Consider the following 20,745-nt stretch of genomic DNA (forward strand, 5'->3'; position numbering starts at 1 on the left):
ACTATGGTATTTGGGACGAGAAGATTTTAGTTAGTATATATATATATAATATAGTTCTTAGTCTCAAAAATATTACGTCGATTGCATCGTAAGTTTTTCTTTCCTTGTTGATCTCTCGCAACCTTTGATAACAGTTGCTCTTTTCGATTTGAATAGCATTAACGCTGTGAATGCCTATAAGTTAGATATACAGGGCGTCCCAAACTTATGGGACATGAAGGGAAAGTACCTTAAATATCTTATATAGGGTATTCTACTGAAAGAAGACTAATTTAATAATGTTGTTAAAAATTAAATGAGTGTTGAGTACTCACAAATATCCACTATCCATACTTTAATCTAGTATCGATGAAGGCACTCCTTCATCGTCAGAGGTATCGTTTCATACCAGTGAAACTTGTAATAAATAATAATAATAGATAATAGACTCTCTTGTGTAGCGTCACAAGTCCACGACATAAGTTAACTACAGTCCATCGGGCATCGACTAGTCGATACTCGATAGGGATGTAAAAAATAATCGACTTGTATTTAAATCGATTATTTTCTTATAATCGATTTTTAAGTACTAAAATTTGTATTCAATAATGCAATGTGGTTTCCTAATTCCTTACCTTGAAATATTAGGGGAACATTGCCTTTGATTTTTAGTTTTGAATTGTTTATTTTTTTATTCATATAATTTTATTTTTAATCTGCTAAATTATTTATATGAATCTCTTAGGATTATTATTGGAATATGAAAAGTAAGCAATTTTAAGTAATACAACTAAATCGATTATTTATTGTAATTAAAATAGATTTTTATTTAATCGATTCTTTTCCATTAATCTCACATCTCTACTAGTCTACAATTGACATAACGTAATAAAACGAATGATCAATAATCTAGTTGAAGTATGTCGACGTCGACGACCAACCGTTATCATTGTTAAGTAATATTAACATGTCACTATACAAACGAACGACAATACAATTTACTTGATTAGGTATGCGATATTAATCTAGAGAAGTAAAAACAAAGTACCTACTACTATTGTAATCGTAAGCTAGCGCCATCTATGTTCCTCTTTAAATATGTTATCGCTTAGCTGCTTACACACGTCATGAGTTCAATGGTAGAGTTTATCTTCACGAATCACGCAATAAACATATTGAATGAGGAACATAGATGGCGCTACATATAGTTTTAACCGCGCTGATTATATTTATTACGATTATAATAGAAGTTATATTATTTTTCATGAAAGTAAAATTATTTAAGGAAAACAAAATGAACATACATATTTTTGGACAGTGATATGTTTATATCACTTATATTAATAAAAAAACAACAGTGATGGATAGGACAGGATTTGAAAATGAGTTTGTAAGAGTATCCTCTTTTATGCACTGAGGCAGTACAATGTCCTACTTCAAATGAGGCGAGGCGTACTGAAGCGAGGCGACACTTTTGAAGTTACGAGTACAAATATGACATTTGATGTTATAGCAGTCGGAACGAACGATATATTATGTAGGTAAATAAAAAAATATAATTTTAAGTATAGGTAAATATATAATAAAAATAAAAAATTATTTAATGAACTGTGATTTTAATGTGTTACAAAAAATAAGATATTCCATTTAACAAAATTTAATTTTTCGTTATTTATTGTGCATTAATTGTTTTGTAGCATGCCACTCGTTCCCTCACTCTCTCACAGTACACAACTACACACTATAGTGTTACAGAGTGAGTACTGACTACTGAGTAGTTGAGTAGTGAGAGCGCGTCACGCGACTACCGCGACATAAAATTTGAAGTAGTACAATTTTAAATTTCGAGCCGCTCTTACATTTTGACGTAATGTACGGGACAAATGTACCGCCTCTTGTATGTCCTACTCAACACTAGCTGGGAGTTTATACTCAAAAGTAAAGAATACCTAGCTGTAGAAGTGTGTCATTGAAAGTTTTTAAATTAATTTATTAACTGTTTTTTGTCAATGGTCAACAGGTTGAAAAAACTGTTAAATCGTCAACGGGTTTTGAAAAATCTGTTAATGCATTTATTAATAATTTAGGTTTTTATTTCGTCAATATAAGTCAATATATCAAGTCAACGTTTTCGTTCGCAAATTCGTCAACTGTTTTGAATTAAGCTGTTTTAGTAAGGCACTCAATTTCTTCATTTATTGCGAGTTACGGGCGAAGACGTTGATTGAATTTATTAGCTTGTTATGTTCAACAGGTTTTTTCGTCGAAGAAAAACAGTTAATTCGTTAACGAATATAAAACTGTTAATAAAAACAGTTTATTGATTGTAACGACCACCTCTACCTAGCTGGCTACCTATGGGCTATGACAAAATAGTAGCTGTTACTTTAATTACATGAGCAAATAATATGTAATAGAACAAGTACAGAAGTCTCACTGCGCAAAATCAATTAAAGAAATAGGGACTCTTACGGCCTTACAATGAGGTTTAATTCAGATCGCACGAAGTAGCCTCTTTTTCTATCGCGTGACTTTTACTTCTTTTGGCAACATTAGGGTTGTCTTCTTTATCTAAAACTGTACCTACCTGGTATAAGTTTATTTAAATATAAATAGGCAAATTTATATTCTTTTGATGTCTACAACATATGCAACATTAGTTTCAGAATGTAGGGATGCGTTGGAAGTCCACGACATAGTCAAACCTATTTAGGATTACTTATAGGAAATAAATAGGTAGCTATCGTGAATAGCAGTTTCATAATAATAATATTCTCAGTAATAGGCCTGACATCACACTAACCTTAAAACAGTCAAAAACAACCTACCTGAGATAGATGTTGCCGTACCCAATACCCGCAATCTTAAGCAGAAACACACCGAAAAAATCCAAAAATATATATCACTTGCAGATGAAATCAAACAAATGTGGCACCTTGGCTGTGAAACTGTCAGAATTATACCCATCATAATTTCGTTTAAGGCCTTTCTTTTGAAATATACCTAGTATGCGAAGTTTATTATAATGCGGCAATATAAAATGGAAGTTATCATCTATAAAAAAAAATTAACAAAAAACAACCGACTTTTAAAACACTATTTCAAAACAAAAGATATAATATGCACTAAAAAGTACAAAAATAATTGCGTATTCTCATACAATCTAATTAATTAATCTAATTCTAGTTACGATTATTGTCATTTTTGGAATCGGTGTCCTTCCGCCGCGACCCGCTCTCGCCTCCTCACAACTCAAGCACATCTCACCTATAACTATGTATGTAGTTACAAACCTATCTTGGATGACACCGACTCCAAAAATCACAATAATCGTAACAAGATTGGGATTAATTAAATAGATTGTATAAAAATACGCAATTATTTTAACCGACTTAAAAAAAGCAGGAGGTTCTCAATTCGTCGGTATTTTTTTATGTGTGTTACCTCAAAACTTTCGACTGGGTGTACCGATTTTGATAATTCTTTTTTTATTTGAAAGCTGGTGCTTCCCGTGTGGTGTGAATTGGTCCAGATCTGACAATGGCATCCATGAGAAAACCATAAAATTCTTAAATTTGGTATACGTCCGTATAGCAAAGTGGATGATAAATTTACGAATAACTCACTATCGCGCCAACCGATTTAGATGACTCTTTTTTTATTGGAAAGGATATACTTCAAAGATAGTTTGGTTAGGTTCTTATTACGGAATCCATGACAAAGCAACGGAACTCTTCAATTCTTAGGAGCAAATTAACGATACTCGGCCGAATCTTTTTTATGCTATCCGGATATTTAAGTCATCTACCATAACATAGTTATGGTCAAGTAATTATCGTAGTAGAATATGATGATCAATGGGACTCTCGGATCTGTGGCAGATTTTCTGTCTCTAATCAAATTGCAAAGCGCTTACGTTCATTGCTGCATTGAAAAATTTAGTATACACATATTTAGACAAACTGTTAGTTAGTGGACTTCAAATTCACTAAAAATAAAAAAATAAAAACTATTAACAAAAAAACAAACGGATTCAAAAACACTATTATTATAACACCAAAACAATAGATATAATATGCACTAAACGTATAATGGGACCACACGGGAAGCACCAGCTTTTAAATAAAAAATAAATTATCAAAATCGGTTCACCCAGTCGAAAGTTTGGAGGTAACAAAAATAAAAAAATCCGACGAATTGAGAACCTTCTCCTTTTTTGAAGTCTGTTAAAAAGTGAAAATCAAGTGACATAAAAATTACAACCTTATTTGTATATATATATATATATATTTCTTCACGCAAATAATATGGTAAATTAATTACTTACTTAACGCAGATTCAACCGCAAACATTGCAACTGATTAAAGCAACTTAGAATACAATTAAGATAATTTAAATCATCAACTTTCTAACCATTTCTATAAACCAGATGTAATTACAGAAGACGTTTATAGTTTAATTGCAAGTTATTTTAGTTAAGTAAGAAATAGCGATACGATTATAGCTGTTGAGAAATTTCTGCAAATGCAACGGAGGCGCCATACTATGATAATGGCTCCAGTTTTATTTATAGTATAGAAATAAATTACCATGACATTAACCGCTTAATGATAAGTAATGTTATGTTACACTACACACTAAGATTGTGAAGAATTTAATGATTTTTTCTACTATCGTTCCGTAATTTACTCAATTCAATCGAATCATAAAACAACTATTCATTCCTATAGGACGTTTGGGAATGATAATTTATCTACACCCATGCTTTAAATCCTCTATTAAAGATTCTAAAACAGTTAGCTTATTGCCAACATTAAAACACCCAATGTCCTAATAACCATTAAATCATCCAAACGAGTGTTGTAATAAAATTCGGTACAACATTATATCATCCGTTTTCATAATAACACTCCTTTGGATGATATTATGGTTACTAGGACTGGCTTTTTTAATGTTAGTAGTAAGATAACTGTTTCAGAATCTTTTATAGAGGATTCATATTGTGGGTGTAGATAAAGTATGCTTGTATGCCACTGTTGATAATTAGGTATTAAAACACTCATGTGATACTATTATCACACTCGGCTTCACCTCATGTAATAAACCCACATTCGTGTTTTAATACCCCTTATTACCCAAAAGTTGCATAAATAACTATTACAATCGAATAACTAGACTACACTGAAAATACATTAACTAGTGTCCTGGAATATAGGATACAAAAAATTATTTAATTGTATTTTTGTGCAAGACGCCAAGCCGAAAGATGCCAAGTTTCACATTTAAAATCTACTCCTTGCCTATGCAATCTTGATAGGTGACATCGCGCCGTTGAAAAGCTGACATTCAACGCGTCTTTTTAAACTTTTATCCCCGCAAATAAATACAGTTATATATGCCACTTGCATGTAATACTCTTGCTATCTATTATGCAATTCGGCTTCGAGTAATCGCACAAACTCTTCTTACATTGGCACTCATTACTTGGCAGTGGCATTAGGCATAATCAACTATTGATTATTCATACCTTGCAGGTTGAAATGATATGAATTCGATATGTGAACCCCAACAATTGCAGTCTCTGGAGTGGAAATCTCTCAATTATCTCCGTAAGCAGAACCAACGAAGTCTATCGGTAATAGTTAAAGAAAAAAACTAAAGTAACACCGTAAAGGTCACTTCCAAAACTAGATTTTAGCAGATTAAACCAGATAATGTTAATCTGTTAGTCTTAAAGGTTCATAATCAAAGTCATGGTCACTTCCAAATCTAGATTTTAGCAAATTAACATATGTTAATGGTTTCCATTGACCTCTTATATAAGAGAAGAGATACTTTGAATCACGAATTGCAAAATTAGCGAGAACGTGTCAATATTTCCTTTGAGAGCGGAAAATATAACAAACTAGAGCAAATAAAATATTTAGCACAGCTTTGTAAAGCCAAGGATAAGGCGGATTTTGAATATATAACTCATTGGGTCTATTTAACCTTCCCAGTTAATTTGAATGGTTTTATGGTTCGTTCCATAAAAGAACACTAAAGAATACATTTTTATATATTGGCAAATTATATAGATACGCTTTCGGCAATTGTTATATTTCATTAAATTAGTTTATCAACATTCAAGTTGCTAGTTTAGAATACTAATAGTAAGTATAATTTCTATTACTTTGGAAATGTTTATCGCAGTAACGCAGATTAAAAAACATGTTACCAAGAACCTAAAAATATGTGAGCAGACTGTGGAAGAGTTTCCAGCTGCATATGACTACTATGCACAATACTTACACGTTCATTCACGGTGGCCATACTATCAAATTGAGGGTTTTATTGTGAAGAGGAAAACACAGTATGTACATGAATTCTGAAATGGATATAGACAGGAGCGAATGAGTGAAGAAAGAATGACAAATCAAATATAATAAAGCAAGTGTGTGCGGGCAATTCGGTCGCGGGAGACATGACATTCGTCGACCAAATTGGGGACGTCTTGAAAAAAGGAAAGGTCCCAAACACCCGGAACCGGCGAGCATAAATGAAAAGAGTGATGAAAGTAGAAAAAGCGCATGAGGTTTGTAAGGATAGAAGCAAATGGCATTCTATTGTCTCTGACTACCCTTACGGGAAACAGGTGTGAATGTATGTGTATGTGTGTGAGGAAAACAGACTACAATAATCGGTTGACGGCCGACAGGAATAATAAACTTTCTGCCACTGTTATTAGCTCAATTCACTCTCATATTATGATTAATAGGTGACGATTACCAATATCCTCTTTGATACTTCATAGATCCAATGCGATTACAAGGGACATCAAGCAATAAAGTTGAAGTATGTCAATTGGTGACATCCAGACATAACATCCGGTTATCTTGCAGAGGTCATCAACCGGTTTGAACTAGATTAGACAAGATGTCGTGACAATTCATGCTAAATTCAAATTGTCATTCAAAAATACTATTGAAATTACTATTGTGCTAGCAAACGATTGTTTTACAAAGAGAATGCTTGGAAATTATTAGCCGTAAAATTTGAGATATTTCTTTAAGTTGCTATTCATAATATCGTCATTATTTTACACTTACAAGTAATATAAACTCCAATTTTTGTAAGTGGTCCTAATAATGCACATTTTGACATCGTAAAATTATCATTAATGTAACTGGAAAGACTAAATATTATCCTACATTTTGAATATGTCGTAGGCGTACATATCGCCAATTTGCAGTGTCGGTAAGAACTGTTCAGACAAGTTTCGTTAAAATGGGTTAACTACGAGTTAACATTTACGGAATCCTCCAAATATTAATAAAATACATTTCTGTATAAATACTAATCTACACATGCCTGGAAAAACTTTTAGGCTGGGATCTATAAACGTATCTAGACTAGACTAGATAAAACGCAAACTTGACTTTTTTATTGGGCTGTCTAAGCTTTATTATTTATTATTTCAACTGTCAAATGGGTTAAAAAAACAAAATCAATGACTATTTTAAACCGACTTCAAAAAAGGAGGATGTTCACAATTCGTCGGCATGTTTTTCTTATATTTGTTACCTCACAACTTTCAACTGGGTGAAACGATTTTGATAATTCTTCTTTTATTTGAAAGCTGATGCTTCCCGTGAGGTTCCATTGTAATCAATCCAATTAAATCATGCATTATCAGTGGTGTCTGCCAAGATAGGTTTGTAACTACATATATAGTTATAGGTGAGATGTGCTTGAGTCGTGAGGAGGCGAGAGCGGGTCGCGGCGGAAGGACACCGATTCCAAAAATAGCAATGATCTTAACTAGAATTAGATTAATTAATTTAATTGTATAAAAATTCGCAATTATTTTTATACTTTTTAGTGCATATTATATCTATTGTTTTGGAATAGTGTTTTTGAAGTCGGTTGTTTTTTGTTAATTTTTTTAAGCTTACAATTAGTTTAACGTAAGTAAAGTCTGAGCAAAGTTTAAGTAAACTCTACAGATCTCAGCCTTAAATGTTATCTGATAATAAATATTGTTTCATTACTGTTGAATATATTATTTTAATAAAGTAATAAAATTAAAGGTAATCCACATCTTAGCTGACGCAATAGGGTAAGCGAGTTGCATGATCTTCGTCAACTAATTGGCCACACTAAATTGAATTTAATCGCCAGGAGCAAAATGTAGATATTTCCAGAAACTACGCAGATGTCGAAATTTTATAGCCTTATCAATAATTTTAATACTCGTAACATGGAACGGGTCATATACGGAATAGGACGAAATTGGATGAAAATTGAAGACATTGGATATATTGATTTGTGTAGTTTTTAAGGGCATTTCCTGCTGCAGACTATGTACTATCAAACACTCGTACCAGCTTGGCAGACGCAACCTTAGATAATTTATACGTCTAGATAGAGCCTCTTGCTGCTAGACAACCGAAGCAGGCCAGGTTTAATACTTTAGTGTGCGTGACAAGCTACGTCTTACACTCGCGATTTGTAAGTCACTTTGTGTTAGCGTGCGTGCATTACTCAAAACAGAGGTAAATCGTCAACCTCAATTTTTTTTTCAACGTTTTCACAACTGTCACACTCTATCTTGAAGTATAGATGATGTCAAGATGCAACTTTAAATATTTTATGGTTTCTCTGTGAACATTTTAATATTTTAATTTTATATTCAACAGTTTATCCAATGTTTTTTTTATAAATATACGCATCTCTGCAGACAACACTCCATGAACAGCTCATCTGGTAGCATTTACGAACACTTATGGTCGAAAAATCACACGTGCCGCAAAAACCGAGATTATTAAATGACATAGTGGGATGTCCTAAAGACAACAATAGAAATGGACCGCTGTTTTGTTGCAAAAAAGTGTAGTGGCACTATATATAAAATCCCTGACACCGATGCCTGAGTCATGGTACCTATACCGCATTCATTGGCATCTTTCAACGCGCTCTTGGACAAGAATGCTAACTGGGATCCATTAACCTTGTAACATAAGATGTCAAGTCTCATTTGCCCAGTAATTTCACTAGCTACGGCGCCATTCAGACCGAAATACAGCAATGCTCACATTACTGCTTCACGGCAAAAATAGGCGCCCTTGTGGTACCTATAATATAGTCGGCATCCGGTGCAAAGGAGCCTCCCACTGTTAATAAAAGCATAAGTTACAGTTAGTTCTGTCGCTGCAAACGTAGCAAACGACACGTTTCCACTAGGAAATTTTCCGAAGGATTAGTTAAGGGGCTGAGTCTTAAAGTTTCGTGGAGTGATCAACAATGCATACATTGTTTTATATAGACACGTGTTGAATAAACAAGCACGGTAATAACTGGCGCGTGTATCGACAATCATGTACGTGTTATTAAAACAACTGCGGATAGCAACGTACCATCGCTCACTACACTGTCGGCGAAATTTAAATCACATTTTGTTATGGACACTCGAGGCTTATATAATTTATACATCTATATAGTGGCTCTTGCTGGTAGACAGCGGGAGTCTCGGCTAGATTATGGCTACCACAACGGCGCCTATTTCTGCCGTGAAGCAGTAATGTGTAGGCATTACTGTGTTCCGATCGGAAGGACGCCGTAGCTAGTGAAATTACTGGGCAAATGAGACTTAACATCTATTGTTTCAAAGTGACGAGCGCAATTGTAGTACCGCGCAGTGTTTTTGGGTTTTTCAAGAATCCTGAGCGGCACTGCATTGTAATGGGCATGGCGTATCAATTACCATCAGCTAAACGTCCTGCTCGTCTCGTCCCTTATTTTCATTAAAAAAAAAACAATGCAAGGCAAGACGAGTAATGTTGCCACACAACGTCTCTCCCTCCATTCCCCGTTCCTTAAAATACCGCTCGTCGCGTGTGTCGCAGGCCTATAAGATGTTAAGTCATCTACCGGGCTAGTGAGACTCCATTCAATCGACGCCCTTCTAACTGAAACACATGCTTGTACACTACTGCTTCAAGGTATAAAAAGACGTCGAGTAAAAAAAATATTGTTAAAAAATACTAAAAATAATATTTTTTTTTAATCATTTATTAGACAATCCGACTATTTCCCATGAAGATTCTATTGTGTTCGTTTCAATAGTTGGGTAATATCTTAATGGTGATTACTTTCACTTGTTTATCTACAGACGTAAACTTGAATTTTAAATACACACACGGTTGTATTCAGATCATTCAGACATAAATAGTACTATCGTTTTTTTTGTACATAATGGCAAATTTCAATCGACTTTATTTTATGAGAATAAGGGTCGAGACGAACAGGACGTTCAGCTGATGGTAATTGATACGCCCTGCCCATTACAATGCAGTGCCGCTCAGGATTCTTGAAAATCCCAAAAATTCTGAGCGGCACTACAATTGCGTTCGTTTCCTTGAGACATATGTTAAGTCTCATTTGCCCAGTAATTTCACTAGCTACGGCGCCCTTCAGACCGAAACACAATAATTCCTATATTAATAAACAGTCCTGCTCGTCTCGTCCCTATTTTTCATTTAAAAAAAACCACAAATCAAAAAACCTATATTATGGTGCTTACGTAAGAACGTTTGCAAAGGCATTAACGACGCGGTCAAGGCTTGCCGTTTCAATCTGGAATATTATTTACTTAGAAAACGTGCTAAGACAAAATTTTTCATCTCAAATAACTCACGTGTTTGATGCTGTAGTGCAGGATGCTCTCGATGTAGGTGGGCAGCTGGTTGACCACGGTGAAGTAGCCGAACACCGAGGCGCCGTGGGTGATCACGATGGCCCACACGGGTGGACTCAGGAGCAACTTGCGCCAAGGAACTGCTACGTGCTGTTACATATTACATCTAATTATTTTCGTATTGAAAACTTCTAAAGAACCGCTGGTCGTTTTTATTTTATGGGTATTTATTATGGTACATGCTCGGCAAAGTGCCGCTCGTTCGGGTAAAGTCGGCTCAAGTCGTAAAGGGCTATATTTCACCGGGACGTAAGCACCTGAGTCTGAGCTGGTTGCGCCACCAAATTGGTTGCGCAATGAAACGGACAACAGGTGAGTATTTGTATAGAGCTGTATACATTGTGTTGGTTGTTCGACTGGTTGCGCCACCGTGGTGTCCCGGTGAAGTATAGCCCTAACACGGTCATACAGAGTAAAATTCACCAGAGTAACTAATACATAGTTATAACTATGTATATAGAAAATGTTATTATTGTTTATGAATATAGAACATAAAACAATAGTATTTCATATTATTAACCTAGCCTTGATGAAGTCTTTACTTCTGTGGTGTACGTTTTAACGTTTTTCTATATAAAATACTAGCTGACCTGGCAAACGATGTTTTGCCATATAAATTATATATAAACCTTCCTTGAGCGTCAACGAATCTATTACAAAAGATTTCATTGAGATCGGTCGAATAGTTTAGGAGTTATTAGGGAACATACAAACATTCATTCTCTTTTATATATATAGATAGTTTAAGTAGTCAGGTCATTAGTTTCAGTTAGTAATATTGTATTTAAATATCTTAGTCCGTAGTCATGGAGGAGGTCTACACCCTCATGGTTAGTTGCAGTTTATCTTGTGTAGCAACAGCTAATTTAGGAACACCGAAGAAATAACACAGATGGATGTGGCTGCTTGTGTTAATAACATGCCAATGACACATCCATCTAGACTTATGTACTTCACGTATTAAGTACTATAAAGAATTAATTCTTTAAATTAATTTAATAATTAATTCAAACAATTCCTACAGCTTCGACTCCACTCGTACCGGCTCTTGACCGGCTAATGCAATGGTGAACGAAATGAATGAATCAGAGACGCGTAGATAGATAGTCACTGACCTCTACTATATACCACTGGACTGGTGGCTGTCAAAGTGCTTTTGTGCGTGTTTGATACTCGCCATTTTGGCGCTGTTGGCCATGTAGCGAGAGTCTGCGGTACTAAAACTAGTGATGACAACCTCAGCAAACATCGATAGACGGTGGGAAACTATTTACAAAAAAATTTGGTAGTTTATTACGTTGATTCTTGAAGTATAAATAAAACCGAAAACGAACAAAATTCATTCAAAATGCAAAAATACTTCAGAGTATTGTACGTTCCTTCGCATTATACGTCAAAATTAGTTCTCTGGACGCTCGCGAGTGGCGCTTCAAATAGACACAAAAATTTGCTGTCAAACATATGGAAAAGCCTGTCTAGTGGTATTTATACAGGTCAGTGTAACTAGTACATTTCACTGTTTGTTGTAGGTACAAGACGGGAGCGCTCTTTTCAATGTCCGATCAAGAACAAGTCAAATGTCTATATCCATCTTTAATTATCAGTAGTAGCGAAGGACGCAAATCCTTGTCTCTTAAACTGCTATTCGTTTCGGCAATTGAACTCTCAAGATCAACTTGGAAAAAATTAAATATCTTTATGACTTTTAATATACTGTAAATACGCAGCTGTATATTATATTGTCTAATCAATTCCGACGTTTTCGTCTCAACTTCAGTGTTAACAAGCAGCTGAATTGGTTAATAAATCGTCAGTCCATTGTAATTCGTTATCTTTATTTTTTAAAACGTTTTCCAAATGACAAGGTGAATAATTTGCATATCATCAACGGTTGAAGGTTAAATTGTGACGGTAGTTTAAAATGGATTTCATTGTAGTTTTAGTGCGTGATATAGTTTTTATTTGGAGAAAGTGGCCACGCTCTTGTGATTATTCTTTTGTTGCAGGAGAATGTGGGCGACGGTGATCACTTAACATCAAGTGTACGCTAGTTATTTTTATGAAAATAAGGGACGAGACGAGCAGAACGTTCAGCTGATGGAAATTGATACGCCATGTCCATTATAATGCAGTGCCACTCAGTATTCTTGAAAAGTCGAAAGATTCTGAGCGGCACTACAATTGCGCTCGTCACTTTGAGACATACGATGTGAAGTCTCATTTCCCCAGTAATTTCACTAGCTACGGCGGCCTTCAGACCGAAATAAAGTCATTTTTACATATTACTGCTTCACGGCAGAAATAGGCGCCGTTGTGGTACCCATAATCTAGCAGGCATCCTGTGCAAAGGAGCCTCCCACTCCCCATCTCACTTCCATAAAAAAAAAGTGGAGACCGACTATTTCCAAGGTATGCATGACGTAATATCAAAATGCAACACTGGTCTATTATAAATATTTTCTTCTTAGGGCTCGTTAAGAATAATTAATGTGTATTTACTCTATGAAGTTAGTCGTTAAGTCTCACTTTAGTATAGTATGAAGTGAAGTCTGTAAAGATGCTCAAGATATTAATACCCGTTTTTTGTATACACGTCTCCTAAATTGATAAAAATAAATAATGCTTTTGTTTATTACTAAAATGATTGTAAAAAACATTGTTTAATTATACGGAACGGAGATGTACTTGAAAGGGTTAATCGGTTCAGATACCTCATACATATACTAACGGAGGATCTCGTTCACGATGAAGATATAGAGAGGGAACGTCGAGCTCTGGCTGTTATGTTACTATACGTCATGTCAACTTTGGGTCAAGTTCACCAGGCGTGCTGTCAACAACATCAGGGTGTAATACAATGACGCGTATCGTATCCTGATGAAGTTGCCACGGTACTGTGTTACCGGCCATGTTCGCTAAGGCCGGAGTAACAGACTTCTTCGCGATCATAAGATCACGAACAGCATATTTTTGGAGTCGTCTCCGTACTTCTAGTAACGAGATTCTCAGTACATTGGCAGAGGATTTGATTTGTTCCATTATCAGGCACTGGCACACAGTGCACCGGGAGGCGAACAAAAAAAAGGCCTGATACGACAGACCTGATAGGACAAGAGTGACGACAAAATGTTAATTATGAAAAGCTATTACCATCGGTAATTTTTAATTATTAATATTAATTTTTATTTAATTTTTAAGTAACATATTATTATTATTATTGTTACTTAATTGAAGTTTTTTTTTTACAATTTTAATTATCTAGTTTTGTATCGTTGTGGTGAACTTTTTTTAATTAAACCTTTATCAATTGTATTTATTTTATTATTTCTAGATACGTAGGTACAGTGTTGACGCGCAGAATATAATTTTTGGAGTAACTTAGCTAAGCTAAATAATACAATATATATATAAAACACTTTTTAAGCTATGGCTTTTCGGCTAATGACTCACATGATAAAAGTGAAAATCGAGAGTGAATCGAAAACCAATATGAAATGTACTACAAACCCGTACTGTTAGGACGAACTTAAATACTTCGGTGCAAATACGCTGCTAGCTGATTGGTAAGTGTGTTGTTACGTGTCAGTACTACGGGTTCGGGAAACACCAGAATAGTTCAGCAGATATTTTATTACACATCACAGAAGTCAGTAATATACTTTGAACTAGGATAAGTATTTCGTTATCCACTAATATTAACCACCAATAATTTATTTAGTTACACACTAGAAGTTGTATCGCTTGTTATAATATAACAAGTTACCAGTGGGAGGGACCTTTGCACCGGATGCCGGCTAGATTATAGGTACCACAACGGCGCCTATTTCTGTCGTAAAGCAGTAATGTGTAAGCATTACTGTGTTTCCGTCTGAAGGGCGCCGTAGCTAATGAAATTACTGCGGAAATGAGACTTGACATCTTATGTTAGAATTTTTGGGTTTTTCAATAATCTTGAGCGGAACTGTATTGTTATTGGCAGGGCGTTTCAATTGAACAGCCATCAGCTGAACGCCTGCTCGTCTCGTCCCTTATTTTATATAAAAAAAAGTGTTAAAAATGTTAAATCGATCGCTCAGATACTAAATGAATGGATTGCGCCTACCGCTAAGGATTATTCCCGAATGATGTCAAACATTCTCAACAAGAATAACTTGAATCTTGTGAAAGTTATACTCGACCGTGCATTTGACTCAGAAGGTCGATATTTCCTTGCGCCAGGAGGTCTACTCGCAAATCGACAACGATATATTTGGAACGATACGATAATACTCCGAATATATCGCACTTAAGCTACTCTAACAAATGTTCGTATTCCATATCGTTTATCGTAACAACATCGTAACCATAGACTAATATTTTGTTTAATAAGATTTTTTTACGATATTTGAGTGGATTAATTATGCGCAAACCTATAAAAACTAAATATTATCTGTGCTTTTTTTGTCTGTTAAGTGTCAAAAGTCAAAACATAGCTTAGGCGCTAAGGACCATGCCAGATTCTGCAACACCAATTTAGTATCATTTACACTAAATGCAAATATAAAAAAATTATGCAATCAATATAATACGACCATTTAAAATTGAGTGAATAATACAAAAACTTGCGGATAATAAAATGTAAGAAAAAGTAGCTCAACCCTTCTCGTCGACTTCCTATTTCTCAGACGGCCATTTGCATTACTTTCTACGCATAAGCGATCAACAAAATGACTTTTAAATTACTTGATAGTAAAAAATCCTGTTGAATAGTAAATCTCATATTATTAATAATATTTATTAAGTATTTATATTGTATGGCAAATAAATCTATACAACTTGAAACGATAATAGACAGCCTAGAAGGTGTCCTTGTGATTATCGTAAAAGTGACGTTTGATTATTTGTCAAATTCGAATATTCGTCTCTGATATTTTTAACTAAGAGTAGGGTTAGGACCGATAATATCGTATAATGTTTCGTTCGTTCAATCATCGTTTCGACATTGAATACGATGTAACTAAGAGTAGAATTCGACGCGAATGATGCCACGATATATCGAATATCGATTTTAGGAGTAGACCTGCTGGTACCAATCGATATATTTATACGTGCCCTTGGAAACAATATTATTCTTCGTTTGGGGGATGTAATTCAATACGCACGGGTCTGTGAAGCATCATTCAGGCTTTTCAATGGAGGATCTTATGTTTTGTATGATAGGATGCCGACTGTCACAGTGTTCAAGTATTATTTATATTTGTTTGAAGGGAACAGTAGCTAGTCAGATTACCGGGATAATAACACGTAACACATTGGTTCAAGGTTATGAGCGCAATTGTGGTGTTGCTCAGATTTCAGTATATTCGAGTATTCTGAGCGGTAATGCATTGACATTTCAATTTGGCAGGGCGTTATTAATTAGGTAAACTTCTTGCTCGTCTCGTAACTTATAATAAAAAAGGAAAAATATGCGTAATGCCTAGAAGACCATGTACAACTCAATCAGAATACATGGTATTGCGCAATGTCAAGTTTGTTTTATGGAATAGGAGGACAAACGAGCGTACGGGCCACCTGGTGTTAAGTGATCACCGCCGCCCACTTTCTCTTGCAATCACAGGAGCGTTGCCGGCCTTTAAGGAAGGTGTACGCGCTTATTTTGAAGGTACCCATGTCGTCCCGGAAACACCGCACAAGGAAGCTCACTCCACAGCGTTGTAGTACGTGGCAGAAAGCTCCTTGAAAACCGCACTATGAAGGACCGCCGATCAGATGGTGGGGATGATATCCTAACTTGTGTCGTGTCGTGCGAAGGTGGAATTCGGCGGCAATTCCATGGACAAATATAAAAATCATATTATGTCTTTTCAACAATCTTCTCTTTCGGCGTTACACTCTTGTCAGAGTGGTCGTGGTCGTCACGTCGAGGTTAGTGGCCTGTTTCACAATGCGACGCCACTCGTCGCGAACTGCCGCTCTTCTCGTGCATTCATGCAGAGTACCGTCGACAGCTTGCCTCACTTGGTCCGTCCATCTCATCGGGGACCTGCCTCGACTTTACCCTCCACTATTAAGCGTTCTATGGAGTCGCTTCCACGCCGCGATACATACCCGAAGAAAGATTTTAGAACTTTTCAATAATACTCACTCCCTTAGCGTTGTCCTGTGGAATGCTCTTGAGGAGGTAGTTCCTTTCAGCGTCAGATATGCGAGGGTGCTGCGCCGGGGAGTCGTACACGACGGCGAACCAAGCCACCGACCACATCACACCAATAATACCTGCGGGTGTATTGTTTTAGTTAAAATGTCTTTCTAGTTCTTCTATGCTGTTTAAGAGGCTCCTTGGCACAGGATGCCGGCTAGATTATGAGCCACAACGGCGCCTATTTCTGCTGTGAAGCAGTAATGTGTAAATATGACTGTGTTTCGGTTAGCTAGTGAAATTACTGGGCAAATGTGACTTATCATCTTATGTGGTGACGAGCGCAATTGTTCGTTCAGAAGTTTTTCAAGAATCCTGAGAGGCATTGCATTGTTGTGGGCAGGGAGTTTCAATTACCATCAGCTGAACGTCCTGCTCGCCTCGTCCCTTAATATCATAAAAAATGATGTGCTGTTTCTTTTTATTGATGCTTGATTTGTTGTATTTTTCAAGTTATACTTATTTTGGCACGTTAGGGAAAAATCATCAGAGTGAATTTTTACGATGCGCGCCGTCAATAAATATACCGTCAAATAAGACACCCTTACGTTAGCTGATCAACTAGACCAGGGGTGCTCAACCCTGAACTGCTGGCTATCTACCTAAAAATTGATAGACTACGATCGATCGGCTCCGAGAGACTTCAAGTATGTGTGATGAAGGATTGTCGTCTAGGTAGAGTGTCACGATGACATAGATATTAGTTTAGCGCAAAATATGCATTTTTTTAGTCAAGGTAAGTGTAGGTCTGTTCTAAAATGTCAATGAAAAAACTCTTGATTATTATTCAAAATTGCGAGTCTATTGCTTCTTATAAAACAAACGTGTATTAAATTTCTAACCTTAACTAAAGAGTGACTTTGGATGTTGAACCTGCATGACCATGCATGTCCTGAGCATACTTTTCATAAGATGGTAGGTAATTACCGATTTTAGTTTATTACACCGGATTTTCTTCTCGAAATCAACTCATAAAGCACTCGCGATCGACCGTTTGAGCACCCCTGAACTAGACTATAATATGTATCAACTTCAGCTACCAAGCCTCTTGTAACTCATGAGACACATGCTCGTTGGAGTAATAGTGTACTGTGGACAATATGTCTACTGAACCACAACCAATGGACGCGAATTAAATAAATTTCAATTTATATGTATAAAAGTATTGAAATAAAAATTAATAATTTCTCTCTAATTGTATAATTTAATGATAATATTTAATTAAGTACACGTTATTAAACTAAATTATGCGGTATAATAATATTTTCATTGGTTTTCTTGCGTGCGTACATAAGTAGTAAGTACACAAACACAAGTCTCAACACAAGGACAAAAATACGATACTAATAATTTGAGGAAGTAATAAAATACAAACTTCAAATTAATAATAGCTCATACCACTTTTTCTTAGATGACGCCATTTTGTTTTTATAAAATGACGCGAGTAAACTTGTATGAAAAGAACCGCATCCGAGTGAACTTGACACGGTTTAGATGTATTCATGTGTTTACAAAACGAATAAAGTCCAAGTGTACTCAAACAGTGAAAATCCCATTGAGACGCGGGCACATTGCTGTCTTTACCTATCGGATACGTCGCAATTATTTATTTTCTAATAACTTGGTCCTTCGAACCGGATGGTTTCCAATTCCGATTCCTGCGCACGCTAATACACCTATAAATACAGGCTATAAAAAATGTGTTTTACCAGTGAAGTAGAAGGCCGACTCCCAGCCGAAGTGCGCGATCAAGAACCCGCATATCGGCATCGTGATGGCTGCTCCGAGCGATGATGCTGCAATAAAAACAAAGTAAAGTTTACATTTGTTTCAATAGAAAATTTGCGGTGTCAATAAAATGGAGACCTTGTTAAACGCATCTCGGAATAAGTGCCGATGAGTATATAGTGGACATCGTGAGTAAATTTTGTACACCCGTGAACACATATAGTGACACAATAGTTTCAGTGTCGCACCCCCCGCCCTATCAAGCCGCGTTCTACGAGCACAAGTGCGCAGTATGAGACGGGAAGTTATCCAGAACCCACTTCACTCACCCTGATAAAGGTGATAAACCCGTCAGTAAGGCGTGTTAGTATGTATATATAACGTATATTATAATCTCACGAAAGTTTTAAAAATTTAATTCACCAAAATTTTTTCAAAATTTTTTAGTTCAAGAAGACAGCAGTCCGGATCCGAGTGACAAAAGCCACGGAAATATGTCAAGACCAAGACCGTGGAAATTGTTGTAATAAGAGGACCGGAACAGGAAGTGGAGGAAATTATTAAAGTAAACTAACTGCTGCCCGCGACGTCGTCCGCATGGACGCTATAAGTAGCAAAATGCTATGTTTGTATCTAGCGTAATAATATTATGTAGCTTACATATAGTTCCAACCTCTTGTTTATAATATCTATTTAGTTTTTTTTGCGTTTTGCCTGCACAAGCATAATGAAAAACACAAACGGAAATAAAATACATATAATATAAATTAGTATTAAAAAAAATACTTTTTCAAAAAATAAACGAGTGTAATTGTAGCCGTTCTTTGCGTAAAAGTTAAATTTATAGTTTTGTGTGACCTTTACAGGCTCACGTTTTCAGGGGGATTGTCTAAAAAAAAATCTGTGTGTTCTAAATTTTTGGATACGGTATTGTTTAATTTTAGGATATGGTATTTTATGTAGAACACACAGCAGGTATTCTTCTAAAAAATATTAAATGTAAGTAAGTAAAGTTTTGATGATAAATCCTTTTCAAGCATTAAACAGATGGCTTGCAGGCCACATCCTATTCGGATAGTCTGGTCTAGTCAAGCTTATATCCTGCGTCTCAAAAACAATGTTTGCGAACAAGTTTTCCTCAACAGTATCACGCTTTATGAATTCATTCGACGCAAATGCCAAGGATATTAATTTGCAAGCACAGTTTTCCTCGACCAACCTAGACCTGAATAAAAGGACAAAAGGGCTTTAAGTGTACCTTATTTGGGTACAGTCAATGTTCGATGCATCACTTCATGCTAGGATTTTTAAAATATTTTTTCTCGGCCCTGAGGAAGGTATCTAACCTTATAAGTTCGAATAGATGGAAATATGCGTGAACTAATTTTCAATGTGTTATGAATCCACCGCAGCTACGAACTGAGTACCTTTTTAAATTAATCTTATGGCCTTATGTAACAAAAGTTTTATAAAAAATAGTTTTTTAGAACTTTTATCTGTTTGTCAGTTTGTCTGGTTGTTTATGCACGCCAATATCAGAAACGGTTAAATTTATTAAAATGCGTTTTTTTTCTTTCCAATCGGTCACAAACAAAAAACTAAAGTTAGTTGAAATAATATCCAAATGCCACGCACTTAATGCAAGAGGCTCGTGACAGAGTTTGGCGAGTCATCAAGTCCTGAGGATGCCTCGTGTAGAGGCGAAACACGTATCTAATTGTTAAAAGACAAATATTGGCGAAATTAACACTAAACAAAACTGCATACATTTGGATTTCCGTAAAGTAACGTTTACTTCAATAAATTTTCTGAAATAATATCGTAAAATATAAGCGAAATAAGTTGCGAGCTCGTTCTATATAAATACTTATTATCTTGTTAATGTCAAAATAATAGTGACTCGAACACATGTCATTGAATTTGATCACTCGAAACTTAAACGTTAAAACTTAACTCCTTGCCATAAAACTGTTACAATATTTATGATCTAAGGCTGCGATGACCCAGAATCCGTCACACTGCCGCCGTCTGTCTTTGGGTTAACGGTGTAATATCTCATGCACATTTTTATAGCAATACAACTTGCATACCCAATGCAACTTAATCAATTATAAATATATCA

The 20,745-nt window shown here is 35.6% G+C and overlaps 1 protein-coding gene across 1 annotated transcript in view; it reads right to left on the reverse strand.

Moving 5' to 3' along the window:
- LOC126965245 (sialin) overlaps positions 1 to 20,745 on the reverse strand; it is an 89,747-nt gene that overhangs the window by 12,084 nt on the left and 56,918 nt on the right. The window contains exons 6-8 of the mRNA XM_050808743.1: positions 18,605 to 18,691; positions 16,842 to 16,972; positions 10,655 to 10,804 (exon numbers count right to left, since the gene is read on the reverse strand). Coding sequence (XP_050664700.1) covers positions 10,655 to 10,804; positions 16,842 to 16,972; positions 18,605 to 18,691 — 368 coding nt within the window. The remainder of the gene's footprint in view (positions 1 to 10,654; positions 10,805 to 16,841; positions 16,973 to 18,604; positions 18,692 to 20,745) is intronic.

The sequence above is a fragment of the Leptidea sinapis genome, chromosome 7 (assembly GCF_905404315.1).
Source record: "Leptidea sinapis chromosome 7, ilLepSina1.1, whole genome shotgun sequence".
NCBI lineage: Eukaryota > Metazoa > Arthropoda > Insecta > Lepidoptera > Pieridae > Leptidea > Leptidea sinapis.